At 41.3% G+C, this 27,653-nt stretch overlaps 1 protein-coding gene across 1 annotated transcript; it reads right to left on the bottom strand.

The window, feature by feature from the left end:
* Positions 1-335: 335 nt before the first annotated feature.
* Positions 336-27,653, bottom strand: DPT (dermatopontin). The gene is made up of 4 exons (XM_065648439.1): positions 27,342-27,653; positions 17,915-18,040; positions 7,032-7,139; positions 336-1,739 (listed from the first exon to the last, which is right to left on the bottom strand). Exons 1-4 carry the CDS (start codon positions 27,638-27,640, stop codon positions 1,673-1,675), a joined length of 600 nt encoding a protein of 199 aa, XP_065504511.1. The 5' UTR covers positions 27,641-27,653; the 3' UTR covers positions 336-1,672.

The raw sequence follows: 27,653 nt of genomic DNA, 5'->3' as shown, positions 1-27,653 counted from the left end.
GAGCAGGTGTTCCCAGAGATAACCCTTTTATGCCTAATTATAGTGCCTGTCCTTTTCCATCAGCTCCCTGACGTTAGTGCCTTCTCCTGTGGTGCTCTCCTGTTTGGAGCTCCCTTGGCTTCCTTTGCTTGTCTACCACTATCAGCTAACAAGCTTCTCCAGCTTCCCCAGGCCTCTTGATTTCTCTTTCCCACTGTTACTCAAATGTCTCAGCAACTGGCTGTCACAGAAACTCCCTAATCACCATCACGGTCTCTGAGAATGACGGAGGGTTTCTTTGTGTGCAAATTAATAAGCTGGTGTAAGTAAAATTAAGAAAGAACAAGGCTACAGCAATGCAAAACCTATTATTCTTTTATTGGACAAGTGTAGTTTTAATGCTCACGCTTGAGGGTATGCTAGTAAATATGTTAAAAATGCTTGGAACATGGAAACTGACTGGCTGACACCACTGTTTCCTATGAAGCTTTACAATGTTAAGTTGGTACACAGGGCCATCATGGCCCTTGAGCCAGCACTGCTGAAGCCACTGCCAAGTTTGCCGTTGACTTCATCAGGTAAGAAACCGAGCCCTAAATTCCTGTTTGTTCAAGAGCAAATATCAGATCTTCCTGGAAGAGATCAATAGTCTTTCTTGTTGGATTACAGCTGCACAACTGCTGCGCGGTCTTGAGACATGGACAGTTTATCCTTTACAGGGAACGAGATCTGCAAGTTGGAGGAACTGAGGCCACCTAAGTCATTAGCTTTGTTTGTCTGTTCTAAGCCAAGAATATATTACCAAGGGCAGATGGATGTTGTACAGGCACACATAGTGGAAACCAAATCCATCTGAAAAGCAGACTCCTTTCAAGAGTAGTATATATATTTACTGAAAGTGTGAGTGGCCTGACCTCCTGGGCTTGCCCAGAGTAGAGCTCCTGGCTTGTCGTGTCATTGGAGACTTTAAAGACAATATAAAAGAGACTCTCAGTAGGACTGGGTTAGGCTTCTGTTTTTATTGTTGGATCTACTCTCATTTTAATCAGATATTGACGTCTTCCAGTGTTGTAAATACTTGGAATTCTCCTGTGCAGGTGGACCTTTGTAGCAATGGAGTTACACTGAGGGCTGTAACAGGTAACTCCAGATGCTGTATGTCAGAGACCTGATGCTGCTTTCAGCACATTTTCAGCTACTAAATGCTGAGAAGCTGGCAGGGATCACGGTGTTGGTTCCAAGTACACAGTAAAAGACAGTAAGGTCTAGTGGATATTGGAAAGCTTATAGTGTGTTTTCACCTCATTTGGAGTGACTGTGCTGGGAAGCAATTTATACAAAGTTGCTATGGAAAGTTGTATGTGTTCAGAATGGCTATATGTATATATAAAAAAAGGTAACTGTGCATATGCCATAGACTTGTGTATCATAAACGTGTATGTCATAAGCGATTTTTGTTGGGGGATACAACTGCCAGTGCAGACTGAAGGAATCCTCCAAAACTGCTATTGCAAGCACATGGGCCGGCATTTTATTTATTAGCTCCAGAGTGAAAGAATTATATCTTCAGCAGACAGCTGATGAGTCTTGGTACTTTTTTTTGGTGACCCTAATTGCCCTTCTCCTGTAATCACTGACCCTCATCTCACCCTGTCCTTCCCCAAGCTTTCCAAGTGAGGTACACTTAATCTTTTTAAACATTTTGAAATGGGCAGTCATACTCTGTCATCCTGCAGACAATGAATTTCCACTGACGATCCCTGCATGAAAGAGAGACAAGAGAGAGATGTTAGTGAGCCAGAACTGCAGAGGATAAGACTATACAAGTAAGAATAACTTTACACCAGGTATTGTGGCAATAAAAACATCTGTTGGCCATTAGTTAACTTTCCTCTGAGTGCTTTGTGTTTTTATGGGCTGGAAGGAGATTAAATATGTCTGATAATTATAATTCCTTCACATGGTAAGAAAATGAGCTCTCTGATTAATTAGATCTCTGAGTATCCTTCAGAAGGCAATGACCCTTGATCAGTCCTAAATCACCTTTAAATCAGTGACCAAGAGGAAAAAGATGGTTCTGTCAAAAGTTATTGTCATGTGATACATTGCTCAGGAATGTGTACAAAGTAAAATACATGGGTGATTTCCAAGGTATTTCTAAGTGTGGAGTTATCCACACAGCAAAATTAACCCTTTTTTTTTTTTTTTTTCCCCTTTCCACGACAAGGTCTTCTAGGTAGTGTCCTTTATTAAAGGACTATTGAATGAATCAATAGAGAGAGAAATTAAATTCACTTCTCATCCTTGATCTCCACAAGTCACATATAAGTCAGAAAATGTTTATGAGTGTAAGGAGAGTAGGAAGCGTGGCTGGAGAAGCAGGATTCAACAGTGGAGGCCAGTGATTTAGTGTCCAATAGCTGTAACAGGTTGCAAATTTCCACCTTAGCTTATTGGGTGCTAATTTTTCCCTTGACAAAAAGGCATGGGTTCAGAGGACCAAATACTGCCCTGTTGTGGAGCAAATGTTTGATTTCGGCTGCTTGGTGCTGGCTAACAGGAGTTTGGATCTGATGTACAGTCCTTGCAGATGGCAGCTGTCATTTAAATCAGTAATGGATAGTACTCCAAGAGGTCTCCGAAAGTTTGGATTCTGCTAATAGTGGTCTCCTAAACCTGAGGTGTGGGACAGATAGTGCTGCCAGAGTGGTTCAATAGGAACTTGCTTTACAAGACCGCTGCACAGTCCTGGTTTTCTTGTGGCTGGTCCAAACAGTGAGGAACCTGGTGCAGAACCTGCTGCCACTCAGGCATGTGCTGAGACACCTGAGCCTAGATTCTGGCATTAACTGCTTTTATATGGTTTCATTAACTGGGTGACTCTCTCCTGGAATAAGATTAATTTGACTCTTAAGCTCTTTGTGAATATAAAGCGTCTCAGCTTTCATTAGCTGAGATTTTTAAATACTTTAAATACTTCACCAATTTATGCTGAGTGTTGTTTGGAACTGGGTCTGTCTCATACTCATCAGCAAGTCCGCGTTTAGTTATATAGTGCTTATTTTTGGTTTTCTTTAGGCCTTTCCTAGGTGTTTTTTAATCATAATTGCCTCATAAAATGGTTATCAAAGGTTAATGGAATGCAACATTCGTTTCTATTTTAGAAAGTCCTCATTTGGACTATATGCATGCTCTTCAAAGGCAGTTATTACTCTTTTGGTCACTGACCTACCCAGAGAGACCAAAAAAATAAAAAAGACTCTCATGTGGATTAACAGGATTATATGGGTCAAAATTAAGGTCTGGTAAACTAGCACTCGTTGTCAGAGAGACTTTTAGCTCAAAAGCTGAGGTTAAGTCATTTTCCTAAAAAAGGATACTGTAAAGTTTAATGTCAAGTTCTTTAAAATAAATGTATTTTAGTTACCTGAATTAACAGCATACTTCAGAAATAATTCTGTTCTAATATTTTAAAGTTATAATTTAAGCTTGATCTTGCAGACACTTTAGCATATATGCACATTTGATGGCCAATAGGTTTTTGCATTTAATGCTTTAATTTATCTCTGTTTGCATTACTTGTGTTTGAAGTTAAGCATATATGTCCAGCTTTTCAGGATGCAGGCTATTACTTTGTACCATTGGTGCTATGTGTTTAATTCAATAGTTATCAGCCTGTTTCAATTGTAGATTCCTTACAAGTTTCCAAGTGGGAGTGCAGATCCTGTGTGGCATCCTTTAGAATATATATGGATTTGCCTTTGCATACCCTTAACACTAGTTTATAGGTCTGCCACAAATTGCTGATTTCATGCATTTTCCTTGGCTTGGGGAGTCAATATTGAATTGTCACTGTTACTCTGCAGCTGTCACATGCTGTCAGATTTGAATTTTTAATGCTGTAGGGAAAATATCTTTTATCTCCAAATATTGTCAAATAATCTGGTTTTGATTCAGTTAAAAAATTCTATGAATTCCTATTCATATTGAGTTTGACAAAATCCTCTTTCTTTGGTCATATGAAACTTATTAGGGACACGAAATACCCTATAATTTAGCTCAGCCAAGCTCGGTAGATATCCAGCTTGTCCAGGCATTTCAAATGTACTTACTGTTGGGGTATCTGAGTGTTGATCTTTCTTTCAGTGATGATGTCTGAGCAGTTGAGAAATTATTGGCTATTCACATCACCCAAATAAATGGAACAGAGAACAGTTTTGTAAAAGAAATGAGCTTATGACAGAATGCATGTGCTGTTTTTATAATATACTGCACAGCGAAGGGCAAGCTGTGGCACCCACCAAATGTGTCCGGCGGCCCCCACCAGATTTTGTGTATACAATTGTATATACCCCCACCAGATTGTATATATACAATGTGCATGTCTATGTGGGCAGTTTCAGTTGTTTACAGCCGTTCACATGCCCTGTTTCCATCTCTGAAATTTGACTCTATCAGTCTGTCTGACAGAAAGATATTAACTTTTCCTGCAAATGCTCTCTTACTTATGTCCATAGGTCACCCTGTCTACATCAGTGTTACACCACGCTCCCAAATGTGCTCCCAGAGGTACTTCAGGCCCCTGTTAATTCTTTCCAGCTGCTTTTGTCCTGCTTTATAGACAATTGTTTTCTGGTTTTGACCCATTTGACTGAAAAATATAAATATTAACCACTTCTAAAGTCTGTGCTCTACAGACAAGCACTTAAAACCTCTGATGATGAACAGCAACTCCTTCATTCATTCATTCCTGATACACATGCATGGAAACTCACAAAGAGTGATTACAGAAGGGGAGGTGGGGATACAATGTTTCTAAACTTCCTACAGCTTTTGCCAGGGCATCATGTGCTCTCAAATACCTGTACATCAGCAATGGTTGCAGTGATGCAACGTCTTATGGAGTAGGAAGGGAGGATATGATTTCTGCAAGTTTATTCAAAAAGTCCAAAAATGCAGAACTGTTTGACGTGGTTAGGAAAGCTTACACTAAAATATCTTCAAAGGCTTTTTTTTGTGCCTCGTTAGCTCAAGAACATTGCCTGTCATGGACTAAATAGTATGGACACAAGTTTAACGTGCTTGAAAATGAAAAGCAGTCTCAAAATCTACAGCATATTTACACAGAAAAGTTGCATGTGTGTATGCCGCTGGCAGACTGGGACTGAGAATAGCTTTTTTTGCTCTTATTCTTCCTCAACCAGCTGCAAAGAACCATTTTGGATGACAAAGTTTGCCAGCTTTTGCAAGTGTACCACTCAGGAGAGTTACTGCATGAATCTGAATTATGAACTGGTGTAGCAGGAATTTTTTTCGCTTCCATGCTAGGCAACACAAGTTGTTTTTAGGTGCTCTGGAAGCTGGAGCCCAGGAAGTTCCTTAGCACAGAAAAGTTTCCTAGATTGCAATTCTTAAAATGTTTTCTCTATAGTTTTCCCCTGCTAGTGTTGCAGGTTCATCTGTGTTGTCACAGCTGTGATAGGACAAAGCTGTTGGTGGCTTCTTTCCTTTCCAGGTGCTGTGATCCCATAACCTGTGAGGACCATTACTCCTGATGTACACCCTCAGTCCTTTGCTGCAACCCTGTTCTGGAGACTGTGTTAAGCCTTCAGCAGCCACAGACAGACTCTCTGCCATGGCTATGAGGAACAGAGATTAAGAATAGTGCTGGGGAATATCTAAGAGAAAAAAAACAGGACAGGAATGTCCCTTGCAGGCTTGTAAATTCTTTATCCAAAGGGATGAAGAGATACCCTTGAGTCAATTAACTGTGAAAGTTACTCTTCTACTTGTAGGGATAATTTGCAGACACGGCTTCTATTTTTTAATAAACAGGCTAATGAATTTTAGCCAGAAAATTACAGTTATGGACCTGTGGCAGTGTGTTATCATTTTTTGAAAGGGGGTCTTATTTTAGGTAGTTTTGATTGAGGGAATCCCTAGTGAACCTTGGCAAACTGAGCGTGTCATTGACAAAAGCATCTCAACTCCTTTGAGTGTTATTAGAGACAGCTTGAAATGTTGGTGTGTTTGAAATCCTCCTTCTCTCTTCTCTCCCCACTTCTCCTGTAGCCCACCAATGACAGGCCAGTGCAGTGCACCTTGCCTGGCTGGCTGTGTTGTGTTTGATAACAAATGCTTTAATATACTGGACTGAAGTGTCTGATAAAAAACATCAGCAAAGAAATAGCTCACAGTTGACAAATTAGAGGCCAGCTTGAGAAGAAAGAATGAAGATCTCTCTCCCACAGTCAGGTTTCAGTGATTGCTCACACTCTCCTTTGACCTGCTCTGTTAGGATCTCTGTAGTCCCAGAGACGGCACCGTGGGGTTTATGTTAAGTCTAAATTTTAAAACTGCGCTGTTCTGCATAGTGAAGAGGGAGAGATACTTCTTTTTAGCTGAGCAGAGCAATTATGAATCCATTTGCATGACTACAACTTCACTAGCCATAGGGCCTCGCTCAAGAGGATTAGCAAAGGTCAAGTAATAACTAGGACTGATTAAGGAAAAAAAGTGAACTCGTTTTCCAGAAAGGAATCAATGCACACTGCATTGCCTTAATTCCTGGTGTGGCCTCAAATCTGTTAGGATTGTGTTGCAATGGATTAGGCAGTTTACAGCATTCACATTGCAGTTTGTATGGTCTTATCTTTGCATGCTGGCAGATTCCCCACTTGTCTGCAAAGGAAAGTGAGCCAAAATGAGTCCCTCATCCCTTGAAAGGACAAGGTGTTCCAGGCTGAGTTTTTACTAAGATGAAAGATGCTCTGACGAGAGGTAGGTGAGAAACAACACTGAAGATCTATTACACTTTCCAGAGCTCAGGTTTAGACAAGCCTACCATTGCTGTATTTTTCACTACTTAGATGGACATGGCAAATGACCCCCTTGGGCATGAAAAATAATGCACTGTGGTCTTTGGTCCTCAGAAGTACTAGCCTGATGTTGAGTACCACAGCAGGTGATGTGTAGCCGTGCACTGTTTGAAGGAAACAGAAAAGGAAGACTTTTTTTTCTTAAATTTCCAGTGACACAGATGAAAAGCAAACCTGTCCACAGCAGAGAAAGTTGTGGTTGCCCCACGGATGTAATGGTCATAACTGTACATCATCATGTCCATATCTTCTCCATAGTGTCCTGGATATTCTGTTGTTAACCTTTACATCAAAGAAAAAGAAGATAAGATAATTTACCATCTTATAGAAATAAGTCCAGTTGACTGAATGCAACTCAAATAGCTTTTTCCTGATTCTTTAAAATTTTTTGTTTCTTTACAGTACCACAAGATGCAGTCTCACCTATGAGACTGCCTCTGTCTTCTACTCAACTAATGTAGCTATTTGAATAAATTTCAGCAAGTGTAGAACTGTAAAGAGCAAGTTGGAGTATTATATGTATATACATCTGTAGCTCTGGGATAAAAGCAGCCTGAGCAAGAATGTAAAGCTTGTCTACTACTTATGTCTTTATTGCAGGGATTTGCTCTCGCCTCTTGTGAATCTGTTTGGTTTGCTGCTGTAGAGAGCTGTAAATGTTACAAGTAAAATAACTACAAACATTTATCCATTTATTAATTCTATTAAATGAATGTAGCAATTAATCCCTTCCTCTTTGTTGTTTCCTTTTGCTGCCTAGTTTATAATGTAAAAATATGGGCCTGGACAATATTTGTGCAGTGTATTTTATCTAAGAAGCTCAAAATGCTTCTGTACTTATTAATCAAATTACAGTTAGTGCTTCCCTGGGAAATAGGCAAGTAATACTGTATTTGGTTTTACAGATAATGAACAGATGGGGGAAGTGGCTGGGACTTGACCAGTACTCTATGTCAACATTATGTTAGAGGTCAGGAATGGAAACCTGGCACCCAGTCTTTCCCTGTATTACAGCATTTTAAGTGGGACTTGCTGGTGGAGTCTTGTCAGCTTCACTCCAAAAATGCACAGGGTAGAATCAGGTTCCCTATGAGGGAGACACTGTCCATGTGGAAACAAACAGCTTAACTTCTGTTGAGACTAAAAGGGTTGAGATGCCTTTACAGAAATCCTGACAACCATTTTTCTGCCTAAATTCAGCCCAGCAGCAGTACTTGAATGGTGCTTGAAGGTGATCCCAGCACAGCCCAGCTAAGCACTCATGTGCATGTTTACCTTTTGTTAAATCAGTAAGGTTTGAGTGCAAGCTGAAATATTTTACTCACTAGGAATATAATTATTGGAATGGTTTTAAGTTTTTAAAATGATATGCTTTGGGGGTATTTGGAGCCTAACCTAGTAACTGTTGGAGTGCTATTGGAAACTGAAAGTCTACCTGAAAATGGAGGGACTCTGGAATATTAGGCTGCTTTCTCCTAGAGCCATTTATTATAACAAAAAAATCCACTGAAGTTGCCAGCACTCTATTTTAAATGTATTTTTGATCACTTTGTTTACCCTTATGCTGTTTACATCTGCTTTGTAAAGCAGATGTGACTTAATTCAAGGTCATTTTCAGCTTTTGAAAATGAAACAAAACCATCATTCAGTTGGAACATCATTCCTAATAAATAATTATTCCTTGACAAATGAAAAACAGGAATGAGCGTGAAACTCAAGCGCAGCCTTATGACATCCCTAAGCCTCAACCGTCGACTTCTTTGAACATATCTTTTTCTTGTGCCTCCTGTCCTTTGGCCATAGCAATCATCAAACAAATTACTAGTTGCAGCACAAGAACACCCGTGCCCAAGTGGTTTTAGGAGGCAGAAGAGCAGGCCTGGTCACAGCATCTCTTGTCAGAGCTCTGACCAAGAGCCCATGGATTCGCAGAGCCTTTGCAGTGCTGTGGTGTTGGTACAAAATGAACAGCAATATTTCATAGGTCATGCAGACAGCTGCTGCTGGCTGGGAGAAATAGAAGAAACCATGTACACTGGCAGTTGTTAGGATGGATAGGTAGGTAGAGTCATCAGTATGCTCTGCAAGTATGAAAACTAAAGCCACAGTCTAGCCCCCATGAAAGTCCAAAATGAGACCACTATCGAATTTTAAGGGAACTGGCTCTGACCCAGACAAAGAGAATAAATGCAAATACTACACAAATCTGTCTCTTGTGGCTTCTCACCGGTTACCTGGTGGGTTTTTCTAGACCAAAGATCATCACCTGAATGTGTTTCTGTCAAACCATAGCAAACCTAATTGATCTATTACTTTGATTGAAAGCTGATGTTATCATTTTTGTTTTCAGGACACCTCCCCCTGTGCTCCCAAATACATATTTATTTGTCAGTGCCAAACAGCTAACAGCTCAGATTTGAATACTTTTTTACCTAGACAGCCTATGACTTGAATCTCTAGCACACCTTTATGACCCATAAAAGAACCTTAATCTGAGCATAAAATGGTTCTTCGGTATAGCTAACTTGCTGAAAGCACTTTAGTTTGCAAAGAGATGCTTTTGAGGCCCTCCACTCCATCCCCAGAGCTGTAATGAGGGCTAGATTATAATTCAGAAAGCCTGACCTCTGCTACTTGGTCTGTATTTTATCCATTTTCCTTACACAGAAGTCAAGGCCTTGAAGAGGACTTTCTTGCATACCTGCATCTCCCCTCAGTGAAGCCGTGGATCTAAATCTGGGAACTTGAGAGTATTTCTGGATCCATAGCCAGAGGTCAAGAGAAACTGGGGCTGTATCTATGCTAATAGAATAAACAACACCAGAGAATGTTTCTGGGCACTATAACTCAATTGCCTAGGTGTGCAAATTATTGGAACAATCCCTGGGACAGTTTTAGCCCTGACCAACTAGCACAGTCTCAGCAGATACCTCAAAGAAAGTTTGTGAGTTATCACATGGTAGGTACCATTCCTAACAGGGAGAATGTGGACACACTGTTTTGGAGGGTGAGAAAAGTTTAATAGTGTGGCTGCTTCCTCTGCTAGAGGAGGGTCCCCATATTTAGTTTACTAATGTGTAGCCCGCCTGTCTGATAGCACATCTTTGAAGATTCCTGGGTTACAGCAGGTTTTAAAAGCATGTGGCATGAACACCAGCTATGGACCAGGATTTCATTTTGCATTCCTCTGTCAACTCCAGGTTTTGGGGCTTTTTCAGGCTATTATTATGACAAAACACTAAGGCGTATGTTTATATATGTTCTACCAAATGTGTTTCATAACATCTGTTTGGCATTCAGCAAGGAAAATGTTCTGTAATCTTGACCAGCACTATGTGCTGGGCAGACGAGACTTGAGCAAAACACAAAGTTAAAAAGCTGCTTTCAGCTCTACTCAGACAGAACCGAGAGTCAGTTCTTTGAACTTGCTTCATGACCCTTTCAATTGAAAAGTAAATCTGATTACAAGCTCCTGAATACTATGAAGGGTCCACAGACCTCTTGCAGAAGCAGGCAGTGTTATTCTGAAGTGAATGGATGCAGCATGGAGCCTTCATTTAGCTTCTCTCTCTTTTCTTTCTGCCTACTGTCGTCTCCCCCTCCCCCTCTGCTAACTTCTTCAAATTACCATTCAGCCTCTTAAGGCTCCTCTGCTAAGAAATGTTCAAAAAGCAAATATATGCAATTACCGAAAGTAAATGATACGGGGGTATGAGCTGCTCTGAAGTTTGTCTTGTTACACAGACAGATGCCTACTGACTCCTTTTGTTCTGGAGAGAAAAATTATAAATAGTGCTATGACAGCAATGTTCAGATTCACTTGGGTCTGTGTGGTCTGTCTGTGTAATTCAGCTCTCTTTGATGTTTGCTGTACTCATTTATGAAACTGTTCCCTTAAGCCCATGCAGCTCAAGGTCGTCTGGATTGCTCTGTATCCTTTAGAAGGAAATGCAATTGGTTTTCCATATAGCAGTGTTCCGTGGGGTTACCCAGCCCTTCTCTGTTATCCTGGGGATAAGTCACACAAAATGTATCTGCACCGAGAGATTTTCTAGTGTTTAATGCATAGGGATATCCAGTACTTGGTTTTCTCATCATGGAGCCGTTAAGGCTCTTCTCGAAGTGGTCTGCCTGGCACAGAACAGTGGTTCCCTCATCATTTGTTGTAGTTTGGTGTGTAACCGTATTATCAAGTGTTTAACTGAAAATATTGTGTTTTACACTTTAGTGCGTATCAACTGTCAACCACGTGCCAGGGCCCTACAGATAGGTAATTTATTCACAAATGTGGTAGCATTTGTGAACTAAATGTGGCGGTATATGGTTTATAGCTGAGAGGAGCCATGAAAAAAGTGAAATACAATTTTTTGCCCTAATTGGTGAGGGTTTACCTGCCCATGGGCGTCTGCACTCCCAAGGGCAAGACCATTTGGGAAGAGGCATCCACAGTAACCTGCATGAGGGCCCTGTGAGCACTTCTGGCATTGACCTCTTAGCAAAGAAAACTGGGCTAAGGGAACAGTGAGGAGCTTGGGAATTGCCAAGTGCTGAGACAAAGTTGCTGCTGCTGTTTGGGGTGACCTAAGGCCTCTAGGACCAAGCTGTAGCGCTTGTGGTGCCTGAGAGGATACCTGAGAGAAAGGCCTAGAGAAGAGGCTTGCAAAGCAGTGGTGAGAAGACCTGTGTTATACTGATGGTGGGACCCAGGTACTCAGTAATTTGGTGCCAAATGAACCCTGAGGAGGCAGAGGATCTGTGCAAGGGCTAGTAGGGTGCATGTAGTGGAATTGTTTACTAAACCCAGATATGCACAGAGGTGTTAAGTTTGGGGAAGAACTCATAGAGGAGAAAACAGTGACACCTGTAGCAAGTGGTAGTCTTTTCAATCTGTATGATCTATTTGCAATAATTAATACAGAAAACAGAGGAATTCTGCTTCAGCTTTGCAAATACACTTCAGGTTAGCAGGTTAGTATCGAGTGTATGATGTTTGGACACAAGAGTCATGGACCACTAGTGGCATTATCGACAGAGGAGAAAACAGATAATTCTACGTTAAAGACTGGGAAAGAGAAACTTGTGAGAAGGGGTGTAAGTGGTTTGGCATGTGTGGAGGAGAGCAGGAAAACCTGACAGAAAAGAGTATTTTCATAGTGGGGTTTTTAGCTGAAATAGAGTTGATGTGGGATGGTTTATCTTCTGACTGGTTTGTATCGCCCCACAGATGCCCACATTTTTCTAATGCACTTTACTATAATCCTGCAAATCTTGCTCAGGGTAAGAAACCTATTGAAAAAAGACATTAAACCTTTAACAAGATTACTGTTGTTATTATTCTTGTCTGAGAGTAGTAATGTTTATTTTCCATGGTGAAGAATTACTATGCTAGAGATTAACAGAAAACACAGAGTTACTCATTTAGCACTGAGAATAATGTTTTGTACTGATCTACAATGATCGCTAGCACTCTTTTAATGATTGACTTCAGAAATAGCTATCATGAGTCTATTTTTTGCCAATAAGAAGATCGAGTCACAGTAATGGCCTTATAAGTATTGTACAGCCCACCCCTTAGAGAAATAAATGGGACCTATGGGTATGCCTTGCTTTCAGATACCAAGCAGACAAAAGAAATGAATCTTTTAAAATATCAAAGACAGTCAGTGGTAGAGCTCACAGTTTCCTGTGTGAACTGTTGAATATACTTATTTCCTGCTAGTAAGCACGTGTTTCGGAGTGCCTTACATTTTTCACTTCTCTTTCAACTACAGTGTTAACAAGATGAATTGCTTCTCTTTAACCTTAATTTCTCTCTTCGCTGCTGAAGTCTTCCTCTAACAATGCCACAAACAAAAGAAGGAGCTGTTCCATTTCATGAGGAAAACATGAGCTTTGACATTAACTTCCTGACCTTTAAGTAAGAGTGTCCCTTGAATGACCTTACTGTTTCAGACGTTATTTATAAGTGCTTCAAGAATATTGCTCTCCTAAAGAAGGATTTTTGTTCAAGAGCCATAAGCATGCATGCTACATTCAGTGGACATGGGAGTTATATGGTCTTTAATCAATTTCAATTCTTCCTCCAGCTGGAGGACAGCAGCCATCCCCTTTTAAAAAATATACTATGCTGAAAAGCCAAAGAAGGTCTTAAGCTGTCTGTAGAAATTCCTGCCAATGCTCCCAGTATAATTCCAGATTGCTGGGTTGCCGGGGAACTAGAGGTGTCCTGGAGCTGCTCTAGACATGAGCAGTTCTCTCATGTGACCACTTCACATGTGTTTTGGGATTGAGTTCAGGCTCCAGGCTATGAGATCATAGATTCACCTAAACACATCACTGCCCTTCTGTTTCCCCTCTGTGCGAAAACTACAATCTCTCACAGGGTGGAGGAGCCAGGAGGCCAAAACAGTGGGACCGCAGTTCTTCTTGGAGGTCTACATGAGCTAGTGCAATACAGATACAAGCGGCAGAGAGCCCAGGGTACCTTATGTGCGTTTATCAAGACATATCTGAAATAACATTAACCAGCTTTCCGATGTTAAGCAAATGTGTTTCCCAGAAGAGCCTGTTTCCACCACATCTGAGTTTACCTCCTGGATTTGTATCTCTGCTGTTGGTAATCTCTGAGAAGCCTGCACAGGATCTCATCAGTTTCAATATGGCTTTGGTGGCAGGTTGAGTCCAGAAAACTAATAAGTTCTTTAAGCCTCATAACTCTTGGAAAATGTAATTGTTGCCTGGACAATGTCACCAAGACAGAGAGCAGCCACAGCTCCAGACAGACCTTCTGACACTTGAACTGCTGGTTGTTTGGAGAGGAGAAACAGTCATAAACAGTCTGTGCAGACTTGGGGCTGCTCTGTGACATGTGTTTGTTTTTGGGAGTATGGAGTCAAGCTTTCAATTTCCTTGCAAAGAGAAAAATCTGAGCTCTAATGGGACGACTTAATAATGCTGTGTCTGCATCTGGGATGGATTTGCTTCCTTTATGGTTTGAATCAGCACACAGTTTATTTTACTGTGGTAGCATTCCCTAGCCAGGTAAAATAATGGGAGGTTTTCTGCCTCCTGTGGGGAATGTTAATTATTTTCAGTATGGTAAAAATGTGCAGAATCCATGACAAAACTTGGCATGGTAAGCAAGGAGCAAAGTACTTGTAAAAAAAATTTAAAATAGCAAGTGCAAAACTATGAGGCTGGAGAAGATGAGTATATTTATTTGCAGTACGGGCTTACTCTACAGGTAAACTGGGAATTAATGGTGAGAAGATGAGCTGTGAAACAGAACTGCTGGGCTCTAAAGAGAAAGGATATAGATGCGACCAAGCAAAGTCCTTAAGCATGTATTTGGCTTTAACCATGTTCTTAAATTAAGCAAAGTGTTTAAGCGTGGGTTTCAGTCAGCATGGTGGTGTTACAAATTAGTATTCCAATATATATTAGCAGGACTCAAAAAGCAAGAATGTTCCACCTGTAAAAACCAGGTCAAATTCTAACGAACCATTTGCATGGCTCATATACATGGGGAAAACCTGTCTTTATTCATTGTAGGGAAGACCAGCTTACTTCAGGAGCAATGTAGTACCGAAGAAGGAGAGCCAAGAGAAACCATGCATAAGGATCAGCTGCCTTACTGCTTTTATATTTGCCAGAGAGCCCTGGAAGAGGAAGAGATCAAATACTCAAGGTGAGAGCTAATTTAAAACAAAGCTTTGTTACACCTCAGTATTGTCAGTTTTCTTAAAAATGCCTTTCTGCCCATATTTGGTTTAATAATCAAGGATTCATTGCACATTAAAATTTAAGGCTGCTGAGAAATTCTGCAGTGAGGATTGTCTTTGAACATGGATTTTCCTGTGTGTCATGCATGATCCATGAGGCACCGCAGTTGTTACATATTTTCCTGGTATTACTTTACCACATAGTCATATACTAATAGATGCCTTTGCATGAAATCAAGCTGCTTCTACCAAGAAACAGGAGTCAGCAGCATGTTAATAGCTATTTCTCCACATATAGTTTGTTGACAGCTAGTTTCTGGAACAGAATAAATACCATCATAGGTTGGGGCAGAAACTAATAAATAATGATACTGCATATGCGCATGCATTTTTATTGTGTCTTATATGCATATACATTTTGAGGTCCTACCCTTGGTAGCCCAGAACTGCTTTGCAGATTGTTTGGTAAACACAGTCTCTCTGTCAAATGCATCTTAAACAGAGCGCAAGATACAGACCAGAAGCATGATGTCTGAACAAGATTTTGTGACAATAACTTGGAAATGCCGATGGAAATGAAGTTGTGAGTGAGACCTCCTGGGCTTAGGGAGTGGGAAGTTTAGTGGCTGTACACTGAAGTTTCACAATTCAAACAAGTCACATCTGTAATAGTAAAATTGAGTCCAAGGTATGGGGTTTCATACTACCACATTGCAATTCATGTTATTTATATCTTAGCATAACAACTAGCTCTCTCCCAGACACTGTCTAGGCAAGGTGAAAGGAATAAAACAGAAAATAAACCATTCCCAAAGACAATAGGCAGGAGACCACTGTTTTGGAGAGGGAAGTTTAGCTGCATGCTGTGGGCCCTGCAGCAGTAGGAGTCCTCCTATTTGGGATTGCACGACAAGTCTTGTGGAAAGGGACCTCAAGAGGTCTCCGGTACAGCCCTCTGCTTAAACTAGGGTCACACCAGCTGTTCAGGGCTTTATTCAGCCAAGTCTTGAAAACCTCCAAGAACGGAGCCTGCACAGCCTCACCAGACAACCTGCTCTACTGCCTCACTGTCCTCATAGCAGAAAAGGCCTTTTATTTATAACCTTCTGAACAGCAGTCCTGCCCTCAAGCGTATAGGCTGTTGCCCCCAGTTAGGTGTCATACGCAGACTTGGTGAGAAAGTGCTCTGTTGCCTCCTCAAAGTCATTGATAAAGATGTAAAACAGGATGGGTCCCAGGGTAGACCATTATTTGCAGTGTTCTGCTCGTAGTGGACACTCGGGCAGGGTATCGCCCTCTAACCACTACCTTCCGAGCCTGTTAAACCACCAGTTTTTTACTCATCTAGTTGTCTGTCCGTCCAGACCATAACATCCTGATTTGGATAGCTGTATGTACAAAGAGCTTGTATCTTCCTTGCAAACTCCAACGGCAGAATGAGAGCTTGAAAGAAATTGGAAGAAATATATTGTAAGGAGGCACTTCAAAGAGCAAGGTCAAACAAGGCTCTCAAGTAGAAGAAACTGTATGAAAGACTGTCCAGGATGAGAGCAGGCATGGAAGTGTCAAGACAGGCCAGTAGCTTAAACAGAACAAACTGGGCTCCAGATGGAGTGACTGAGCCTGGTAATACGGGGTACAAAATGGTTTTATAATGAACTCATAATCACAACCTATGTACCAGAAGCTTTTCACAAACCAGGTGACAGGTCTTCCCAGAGGTTTCACAGCTCTACCCTCCCAGAACATGAGCACATGGGATTTCTGCCCTGCTTAGAGGGAGAAATGCTTCGCTTGCCTTTGAAATACTGCCTTTTCTGCATGGAAAGACAGTAGCTGCTGAACTGCATAAGGCATTCGTTTCCAAGCACAAGAAATGGAGTGTTGTCACTTTTGGAAATAGAAGGGTAGAATAGGAGTCAGTGTGCAGCTGGGATGGAAGCACAAGACATCAGTAACCCCAAACATTTACATTAGGATTTGCATTTCTCTGAATGCCAATTTGCAAGGCAGAGACAAAGTTGTTGCCAGTTGTCAAGACAACGTCTGAGGGAAGTAGAACTGTCAACAACAAAAGAGGTCAGAGAAAATTTCTGTTGCCTCTCTGAAAATACATGCAATATTTAAGGAGTAAGAAGATTGGAAGAACTCTGTAAAAGTTAGAATGATTTTCCCTCAGAGGGAAGAGCCTGGGCAGGTATGTAAATAAACCCCCAGGCAGAGCACATCCGTAGGCAGTGTGAGCTGAAAAGGGGGCAGAACAATGTTCAAAGACTTTGTTACAGAGTTCCTATCATTGAAAATATTTAAAAATAATAATAATAAAACTCCATTTCTTTTCCTCCTGGCTGTAAGGAGACTGAAGGATGCAAAGCAAGGCATTGCTGTTGTGTTTGGCTAGTAGCCAGCCAGACAAGTAAGACCAAAGGGCACGAAACAGTTTGGATGTGTCTCAATGGAAAGTTTACTTCAAAGCACAGATTTTCACCTCCCCCCCCGCCCCCCCGCTTTTTTTTTTTTGGCTGCAGGCAGGTTATTCTTTTTATCAGTGAGAATAGCTGGATTAATAGCCCTGATGTGTAAAATCCTGAGTTCTCTTACACAGAGTGGGCAGGAGCAATATGAGCTTTCTCTGTAGTCTCCTACTGTACTTCTATCTCAATTTTGAGAAACCACACTTGGGGACACAGGGAAGCTTGGGATGTGTAGCTCATTTTTCCATAGCCTCTGTGAGGTTGCCAGCACCAGTTGTGATGCTGTGTTAAGGTGAGGCCACATTTTTTTTTAGGTTTGGACTATAAGCAGTAGCTCATTTTGACTTAGGTTTTCAAACAGCCTTGAGGGAAGGAGCAAGTTGTATCCACTACAAATACAAAAATACCAAGTTGTCAGCCAGAGGATATTTTTTCTGAGGTAACTGGCAGTAAATTCACTCTCGTAAGTCATGGTGGCACGATTACATAGCGCAGAGATGGTCCTACTCCTGTAAGTGTGCTAGATTTATAGTGGGAGCTGTATCACCACCTTTGAAATGCCATTCCACTTTGGAGACTCCTGTCATGGTTTCCAGCATAGCGAGGCTGCTGCTGGTACCCAGACCTGTTCATTTACAGCTAGCTACTGCCTTGTGCTGTTCGGCCTAACCGTGCCCTCATTCTCTTCCCTTAACCATAGATCCTCAAGAATCCTGTTGCTAGACCAGAAATAACTTGCTTAAGCCCATAAAACACATTTAACTTTTCCTCAGACAAGGTTTTTGATGGGTCAAGCAGCCAAAGACATTTATAAGGACTGCTGGAGAAGAGGGTCACAGGTCTGGTGTCTGCTTGAACTCACCAGCATGAGTACGGGCATCTTCGGCTATAGCGGCAGCAGTAAAATTGCCATTCGCGGTCAAGCACAGATGGAAAATACTGACTCTGGAAACCAGCCACCAGGCCATTGTTTGAGCAGGTTTGATACCTAAGAAAGAGGAGAAAGAAGAGAACACATAAGGAAAACATGATATTAGATTCCCTGATATTTTCAAGAATTTATGAAAACATGATTAAAAATATTGATTCAAGGTGGAAGCTAAGAGTTTGGCTTTGTATTGAGAAGCACTGTGTGCACTTGCTGTGTATTAAGTAACAATTTTGTGTTAGAAAGCAACAGTAGTTACCTAATAATGTGTTAACATTTGTGTTGCATTTAAAACTATTTAAGCTGGTTTTAAGTATTTAATCATTCCAGTATGCAGGCAAGAAGACTGTTCTGATGTTGACATTCTCAACTGTTTACAAATCATGAGACTGACTTCAAAATAGTCCATTATTACTTTTATCTTTGACCATTGGTATTTGAGCATTTGGGGCTCACTGGAGTAATTTTTTCAACTGCTTCTCTACAAAAAAGAAGCTTTAGAAAATTTTATATGAGAAGTTCAGCAATTTATATTTTATTTTATTTTATTTTATTTATTATTTTCCTTCTCAATTACATATCTCAAGGAGAAGTCATCCTTAATTCAAAACACTATAGGCTTGTGACAAAATCGTGATTTGATAAAAATCACATGAGGAAAACTGAGACTCAGATATCGTGAAATTATAAGACTCACATAAACTTTGACTGGGTTTTCAAAATCATGCTTTCTGTGTACTCAGGAATTCTGTCTTACACGTAAATCAGTGCCTTCAAGTAGAATAGACATGGTCTCTAAGCATGCAGATAGATGGATATACACAAAATTTTCCCCTAGATTCATTCAATGACCTCATGGTTTATTTTAATGAGCCTGGAGTTCTGGGAAGGGAAAACACATCGTCTACCAGAGTTTGTGTTTGGAAAGTCATTCACTTGTGCGTACAGATGTTAGTGCTCGCAAAGGTTGAGGCTCAAGTGTTTGTAGGCAAAAGCTGAAAAACTGACCAATTTTGACCAGTGCAGGGTTGAATTCCTGTGCCTAACTTTCAGCTTCCTCCTTTGAAGCAGGGGTCTTTTCCATATGTCCCCTCCACCGTGCTCTGTTGTTCAGACAAGATTATTTATGTTTGTTTGCATCCCTGCGTCCGCCACGTTGCTGGGGCCACACAAACTTTCTGTGCTTTGTGAGGCTCTTCCAAGGCCCTTCAGAGTGAAGCGATGATGGGGACTCTTGAGTTGCTATGGTATCACACCCAGTAAGACAGTCTGTCTGGCACTCTGAGGATTTCAGCAGGACTTTGATAGGAAGTTGCTCTGTTTTTTGGCACATAGGCCGTGGGAACATATGGCTAAGACTCTGTGTAAACATATTGGATAGCTGCAGATGATTGGTGTTATCCTGATGAAAGAAAGGTTGATAAACAGAAATATAGGGAATGGTTGTACCTGTTGCAAGATGAGCGCTTTTCTGTATTAACCTGTGTAAAGCAGAACAAATCCTGTATGTCTTCATCTTCTGCCTCTCCCCCTTCACCAGTCATATGCATTTCTACTACTCAAGTCCTTGTGCCCCTGGGAGACTTTCTAGCTCTTTTGCATAGGTGCAATAGTGGGAGCATTTAGTTCTTCCTTTTCCTTTGCAGTTCCTCTCAGAGGCCCAGCATTTCCCTGCTATTTCCCATCCTCACTGATCAACATCTGATATTCTGGCCCATACTTGTCTTTGAGGGAAGTTCTTTCTTCTCCTTTCTCTCTCTCAAATTCAGTCTGGGAAGTCCTGCCCTATTTCTTGCTGTCTTTCCCCTACAACACTTCCTTTTTTTTTGACACCTCTATTATAATAATATGCTCCAGTTTTGATGAAAGGATTCATCTTGAAGGAGATGTCACTGATGCACCCTTCTCACTATAGTGGATTGAAAAATTCTAGCTAACAAAACACACTCATGTACACATACTTGGGCACTAAACATTGGGAAGGTATGGGGTTTTTGATCCTGATTCTTTCTTCTCATGAAAAGTTTATTTAAAATAAATATTTGGAGTTGCCTTAAAAACTTATTAGATGGAGACTATAACTGGCCATCGGTCATGTCTTATAATTAAATTGCCATTTTATTTCAAATTTTACTTTGAATGTTTTAAAATATACCTTTAAGCTCATGTTCACTTCTCCCTCTCTATTTGTCTCATACAAAGTCCTGCAGTCTGTTATTCAAGTTCAATATTGGGTTCAGCCAAAAAAAGATAATAGTGACATTGAAGTACTTTTCTTTAGCTTTGAGAAAACACAAGATTTTTTTCCTTGATCTTTCTAATTTTCAAGTCAAATCCAGATATTCCTCAAAAAATGAAGAGATGTTCTCAGAAAGTACTTATTCGTGAGCTTAAATAAAATATTTTCTTCTCTTTCCTTTTTGCGGTTGACCTCTTTCCTACAAGCGGAAAGTTATTCTTCCAGGGAAACAAACAACTCCTCCCCACATACCTTTTTAGTAAGATGCTCTATGCACTAATCTGAAAGCAACACTTAATATGTGAGGATTTCTTTCTTCTCTGTTAAATTCACTGCTCCTGTCACAGCAAATCCTGCAAATGAGTATGGTGAATAAAAAATTTGATTTACGGCCAAGTAAAAAAAATGGTGTTTTCACTAGGCCCATTCTGTAGCACTTTTGTTATATGGATAATTTGGTATTCAGAATTCATGTTGTTGGGTTCTCCTCACTCATGATATCCTGACATTGCTAGGAAGACAGGAAGATACCTTTTAGATTAATGCAGAAGAGCATGAGAAACCAGCTGGGACTGTGTGGGATTAAACTTGGTGATGGATATGTTGTTTTGTTTTTTCTAGTTGGCTCAAGATGCGATGCATGAGGAGTTGCCTTTTGGATCTGGTACTGAGAGAAGAGGAGGTGAGCTGGCTGGTAGATGGAGGAGTGGGAAGATTGGTGGTGGTGAGGGTCAGGTGCTGTTGAATGGGAAGTTGCCCTTCTCTTCCCTCATTTACATCTGTTGGAAGTGACTGCAGCATTTCACAGAAGGTAAGTAAACTATGCAGCCTTATTTTGGGTAGAGTTTTGTGTAGTAATAGGGATATGCTGGCTCAGACTTTTCAGGTCCTGTTGCAGTTGCTGTGGAAAGCCTCTCCTTTGCCAAACCTTCTTCTGATTTGGTTGATGAGTGTTCTACAGCTGAGTTCTGTCATGACAAGCAACCAAAGTGTGCATCCATGTTATCAGTTTAGTTCAGGTCAGGACCACTTTTCTTGTTCACCAGTGAATGTTTATCTGTGAGACCAAACTAGCGCTGGTTTAAAACAAACTTTCTCAAAATGCATATGTGAATTTTGGGCCCATACATGAACTGTTTCACCCTACAGATCCACATAAATTGTACCACATTATTTGCAAACATTGATATAGCCTCGATGACCAAGTGTGTACCTTGTTGACACAACAGTTGCCTGCCAGGCTGAAAGCAAATATTGCTTGCAACAGTATAGTTGTTTTGAACAATGGCACCAGTTTTGGTGCCACTTCATAATTACGCCTACATCTTACGTTTGCTCTTTACTAAACAAAGCCCAAGAGTGTTGTGTACCACCTAATGCTGGAGCTCTGTTGTAGACCTGTCCCCAAGGCTCTCCATCCCTCACATCTGTCAGGAATTATCTGGGTAACACTCCCTGAAGCTCTCTGGAAACATACAGAGTCTGACACACAGCTTGGTAGTCACTGGGTCATGCTGCATTAAGGGCTAGTTGTTCCTTATAACAGGGTAACCTGAGAGTGCCATTCTAGGTACTTCAAAAAAATCCCACTGTTTTGCTGTGGAGAAGATAGCTCCTGTAAAACTTGCATCATTAATTACTTTAAAGCTCTCTCTCTGGAGCTTGTCACAGCAGAATGGTTCTATATATTACAGTGATATGTCAGACATGGCAAACTGACCCGATAGAAATAACGCTGCGTGTTTTCATCCACAGTCCTCCCTGCAGTGCTTAGGGAGAGGTGGCCTCACCTCACACGGCCAGTAAGAACATGGTTAGAGTGTGGGAGGCATTTCTTAATGAGACATTAGAGACACTGTTTTAATAGAGCGTTGTTTCACCAAAATCTGTTACTTTCAATATCCAAAACTTAATTTCCTTTTGGTACAGCTGGGGAGAGGAGGCCCTATCCTGCTCTCCTGAGTTATGTTGTGGAGTGTCCTCCTCTGTGTAGTTTCATTAGTCGCATGGTGAAAGCTAATTTAACGGTCAGTCTGTTACAGATGTGCAAGGAGAGATAAGTGACTGAGGGCAGACTCAGGACACTTGAAACACTGGCACTCAGAAGAAGGGAACGACTTTTTGTGTTTGATTAGGCCATGCCAGTCCCCAATGGCCACTTCTACGAGGAGTCTCCACTATCTGTTGTGGAGTGTTGAGATGTGTTGTCGTGACTTCCACATGCCAAAGGCAACCTCACTGTCATCTTCATCTATCTTTTCCTTTCATTTAGGGGTCAGTGATGGCTTTCTTTCTCTTCTCTGCCCAAAGGGAAGGCAAGGCCCTAATCACCCTGTTGATTTCTTCCTGACAGACGCTGATGAGACCCGCCTATCTACAGAAACACCCCTTGTCTGCTCAGATGCTCCCACTGGACTCAGTCCATTGCAGCTGCGCTAAGAGCTTGTAGCACTATCCCTTTAACATAAACCTAGGCCTTTGAAGAGAATTAACTTGTCTGTGTAGATAACACAAATGGGAGCATTTTGAAAGGGCAGCTTGATTATTTGGTTTCAGTAATACAGCCTCAGATTTGAGACTTGGGATTGGTCAGAGATTGAGAACCAAAACAGTTCCTTGCAGATGTACCGGGGTGTGCTGCCAGCGCCTGAACAGGAGGCTCCTGCAGACATTTCCTTTGCTGATGAGTCTGTCTGTGCACTCAGTTTGTGAGAAACAGGGTTGTGTCCCTACTGCATGTGTGTGCTTGTGCACTTAAAGAGAAGGCAAAGGAGAGTGAGAATGGGAGTGGGGAGGGAGAATCTAGATATGTTTTTTCCAAGTCCCATCCAAACACTTTCTCAGAAGTCTAAACAAAGTGAAGAGACAATAAACATGTGTTAAATACCACTTGGCTGGAAATATTTCTGCCTTGTGCCTTATGTGTAATTGGGAGTGTACTGGGGATATGGCATGGTTCCATCTGTATTATGTGGTGTAAACCAAACATTTTATTCTGGAAAGAAGAACTGATTGTCTTTCACTTGCAAACTTTTGTTCAGTTGTTTGACCCCTGTCCTTCAGTACTTTCAGACAAGACAAACATTTTTTCTTAAGTACCTTGTTCAAAGACCAGTCCATAGAGACAACTCTGTAGTATTCAGTGAAGCAACAAAGAACAGTCTCAACGGCAGTCACTCAGACCTTCCCTTTTCTTAGGTGGTGAAGTATTTATCCAAGGTCAACCTTCCTCCAATACAAATGGAGCTAAAAACACAAGGTTTATTCTGTCTTAAAAGGCAGGATTCCTTAAGATGTTGCAGCATATAAATAATGAAGGGTGTGTAGAATCGGAGGATGTCCTGAAGACTTATCCGTGCTCCAGACGTTCTCCTCCCAGTATTGAATAGTACCTTGGTTAGCAGATAGCCTTTGCAGAGTCATTAGGGACAGGAGTAAGGTGTTGGGACAGATTCAATAAAGCCTTTGTTCATGTAGCTAACTTTAAATATATACATAGATTAATGAAGCTGAGAAGGCATCACTGGTCATTTCATCCAATCTATTGCAGAAATTTTCTCTGTGGGTCTTATAACACATTCACAGGTTTCTCATGTCCATTCAAAACATAAAAGAACATGCTTTCTTCAGAAGTGCATGTACAAATATGCTTCACTTCAGGGATGTGTTTATCAAGTGAAGCACTTATAGTTAGATGTATTCTGAAATGTCAGTAGGTAATTCTAGGCAGCTGTCAGAGGTGATTGGTCTTCACGAGTCTGCTTCTGGAGAGAGATGGGGTGCCCCAGAGGGCAGTTTTTAGAGTACCTGTTTCTCTCCATTGACTCTGGAAGGAGACAGTTCATAAATTAGGCATTGTGATTAGATGCCTAATGTGGATCTGTGTCATTATCCTCTTTCTCTTGAATATTTTTTTTCGTATCTGTAAGGTGCAAAGTCTTAAAGGTTTAATCTTAGAAGCCCATCTAACACCTAGTGTTAGTGTAGGAAGCAAGTTTACCTAGAACAGCTTTGCCAGTGATTCTCTCCTGCCCTCCAGTCCCCTCAACTCTCCCATTCATGTGCTCCCCCTATCCATTTCTGCCATTTCCCCTCCAGTGCTAATGGCCTGAGAAAATGAATTGCAGACTCTTTCTTCTCTGTGCTTTATACTCCTACTTCATTTTCTCTCTAAAGCATTTCTTGGTTTGTTGTCTGTTCTACAGAAACCCCTCTTGGGCTTGTCTCTGTTGTGCAGCTGCACAACAGTCAGGAATGGTGTTTTGTGAAATGCCCTAGACAATTTGTCAGAGGTCATTTTTTGGTGTTTCTGCCAGACTAGAGTTTCTGGGACATGGCTGAGAAACTGGAGGGAATTCAGAGGAGAGCTGTACATATGGTCAGTGCTTGCTTAGGAATTTTGGAATAGAAAACTTCCAAAGGAGAACTAGAAGAATGGAGATGTGTTTAGCCTGAGAGCAAAAGCATGAGTGAAGGTGTGTGGGTGAGGGAAAGGCATATCTTCTACCTATTAATAAGTTAAAGAGATTTTATGAAGGATGCAGTGTGCTTGTTCTCATTATTCAGTGAAGGTCAGGCAAGGAATTAAAAAGCCTCAATTACAGCAGAGGAGATGTAGCTTAAATTTTAGGAGAAAAACTTGGCAGTTTTGTAGTTATTGGTGGTACAAGCTGTTAAGTCTACCTGGATGTCATATACAAGGCAAAACAAAACACCTTGTAAGGCAGAGCTGAAGAAAGAATATTAGAGTCCATCCTACCAGGATGGGGAATGGACTAGTGAATCCAGCAGAGTGCTGTGCCAGCTGACATGAGGATGGCGTGTTGCTCGTGAGCACATTGGTTTGTCAGGAGCTCAGCGGGGAAACAGAGGTGGCCAAACAGGAACTAGTGGTACAGATTGTGACTCGTATTTGTGGTCCCACTTGATTACTGAGTGAATCTCTTTAGAATTTGGGGTGGCTCCAAGTAGCAATGAGCTGAGCATGGAAGAGAGTGAGAAAAGAGAGGCAGCTATGAGAAGTAAGGCTGCCAAGAGAGAACGTGTGGGATTGTCAAAGGCCTCGCAGGCTACATCTGTGCCGTCACATTAATATGAGGTTTGAGTTTGCACTCAGACGCTCCAGGCTGTCTGCTGCTGGCCCACACTTCCACTCCAGTCTGGGATGAGCCTGCTGGGTTCTGGTGCAGCAGTGTCTGGGCACAGCGAAGGATGTGCTGGATTGCAGCAAGCTTCTGTCCATGAAGATGCAACCAGCTCAGCCCTGGGTGCTGGAAACTGCAGAACACAAGCAGGCAGAGCTAGCTAAGATGTATGGAAATAGCCCAAGTAATTAGGAGCACAAGTTCACCTTTGCAAAGGAGTATGTGTTCCTAATCACTCTGGTGTATTTCCCTCTCCCCCCAGAATGGATGGATGGAAAGAAAGGAGAAAGGAAGGACGGAAAGAAAGGAGAAAGGAAGGACAGAAAGAAGGGAGGGAGGGAGAGAGAGACGTCTATGCAGAGAACACATATGGATGTAAGGATGTTAGAAAGGTGAGCTGGGGAAGAAATAACTAAACTCCAAAAGCTAGGAAAGAGAGTGAAACAGAGTTAAACCCATTGAAGAGGGATTGGGAAAGAAAATAATTTGGAGAAAAGATAGGGTTGGCAATAGGAAAAATGTAGGCAAGTAAAAGGATGAAGTAGAAAGATTTTTTAAGAGGTGAAGGAAATGAGAGTCAGATAATATACTGTGAATGTAGTCATTCTAAGCACACAGAGCATGGTAATGAATGTGGCCCCATGGCTAGACAGCAAAAGAAAGCATTCTATATAGAATGTTTTCTGTTTGTGAGAATTGAACTTGAGCAATTGCTTCCAGTGATTTTTAGAAAGAGAATAATAATTTTATTTTGAACAATAGAAATGTCTAATTCAAAATTACTGTGCAGTAAGTAGAAATTGCATCAATGTATGAAAAATGAAGAAGTCATCCAGTATTATCACAGTGTCTTCTTTCTGCCTGTATTGCAGTCCTCCCTCTTTCTTTTCAGCTCTTATTCCAACAATTAAGTATAGGGTCAATCTTTTTTTCTTTAGTAATTGCATCAGCCATAGGAATGTATCACGTGGTAAATGAAAGAGTATGAATAATTCAGAACAAATTTTTGAATCATTTAAAAAGCAGAAGCTTCACATTTCATTATTAACCTGTTCCCATAGAACATGATATCTACAAAAATCACATTGTAATCTCTGGAGCAAAACCATTTGAAGTATTTGAAAATATTCTTGAGTTCATTCTACCAAAAAAATATTTCAAACTCAGTTTTCCAAAACTGTCTTTCATGAAAGAATCAGAAGATCATTAAATACTGGATATGTGCTACCTAAATGTGAAACACCACACATTTCCAAAAATTATTTTCGCCATAAAATGTGATTACCTTTGCCTCTAAGGCTGATGTAAAACGTAGCATTTAGTTAACCAAAACTGACTGTATTAGGGATTTAACATGATCTTCTACTATCATTATCATGCATATATGTGCCACCATCATCACTTGTTAGTGTGGATTTTTGGCTCCTCTAATACCAGCATGACTGAAAAACAGCCTTTGACTGGGCCTAAGCCAAAAAGCTTAGCAACAAAAACACAAAGAGAAAAGCCAGTGCAATATAGAGAATATTTTTTTTCTAGTGATAAGAGCAGGAGGTCAGAGTGAGAAGTTTTACAGTTTGTAACCAGGTTTAGTCACTGATACAATGTGTAGCCTTTCAAGAGGGACTTTATCCTCTCCTCGCTAAAGGTTCATGGCCCTTTTTCTTCATCTGTGAAACAGCAATAGCAAGATTGAACCACTTTGCAACTGAGATTGGGAGCGACCAAACGACACAGCATTTCTAAAGCACAGAGACCCTCCAGCAAGAAACTGCTACAGAGGAGGCAAATGTGATGCTGATCACCCCACACGCATGCATTGTGATTAATGAGTCTCAGGCAGCCTTTCAGAGCAGTGAAGCTCCTGGTTATGACAGCATTAATACCCGTTTGCATTCCCCTGACTGCAGTATTAGCACCCACATTCCACGGGGGGTATCAGGGCTGCGCCCTCCAGGGATGGTTGGGGTTTTCCTACCATTCGGTTCCCGCCCTGTTGATCTCTTCCCACCAGCACTCTGTCGGCTCACCGAGGCTCTGGGCCGCCGGCATGCAGGCGTAGTTCCACAGTCTGTCAGAGCCTTCCTTCTTGCTGAAAACGCTCCTGACGGCCACAATCACCTGCCCGTGTGGGCACTGGAAGTTGAAACCCTGGCGGTACACGTTGGCCCATTCATCATTATCTCCATAGTTATAGGGGCCGTAGTTGTAGTCACCATACTGGCCCCATGCCACGGTCACCAGAGGCAGGAATACACTGAGAAGGACAAGGTCCATCCTGAGGATGTTC

This window comes from Caloenas nicobarica, chromosome 1 (genome assembly GCF_036013445.1).
Source record: "Caloenas nicobarica isolate bCalNic1 chromosome 1, bCalNic1.hap1, whole genome shotgun sequence".
NCBI lineage: Eukaryota > Metazoa > Chordata > Aves > Columbiformes > Columbidae > Caloenas > Caloenas nicobarica.
Note: the sequence above shows the minus strand (reverse complement) of the source record. Positions and strands in the feature narration are given on the sequence as shown.

What these genes read in the sequence shown, in the direction of transcription:
- DPT (XM_065648439.1), bottom strand. Translation starts at nt 27,640, where the DNA reads ATGGACCTTGTCCTTCTCAGTGTATTCCTGCCTCTGGTGACCGTGGCA. An exon ending in AACAGGGCGGGAACCGAATG is followed by an intron (nt 18,041 to 27,341) that starts GTAGGAAAACCC and finishes CCTCTTTCTTAG; the next exon opens with GTATCAAACCTGCTCAAACA. An exon ending in ACTTTCTCTGCTGTGGACAG is followed by an intron (nt 1,740 to 7,031) that starts GTTTGCTTTTCA and finishes TCTTTCATGCAG; the next exon opens with GGATCGTCAGTGGAAATTCA.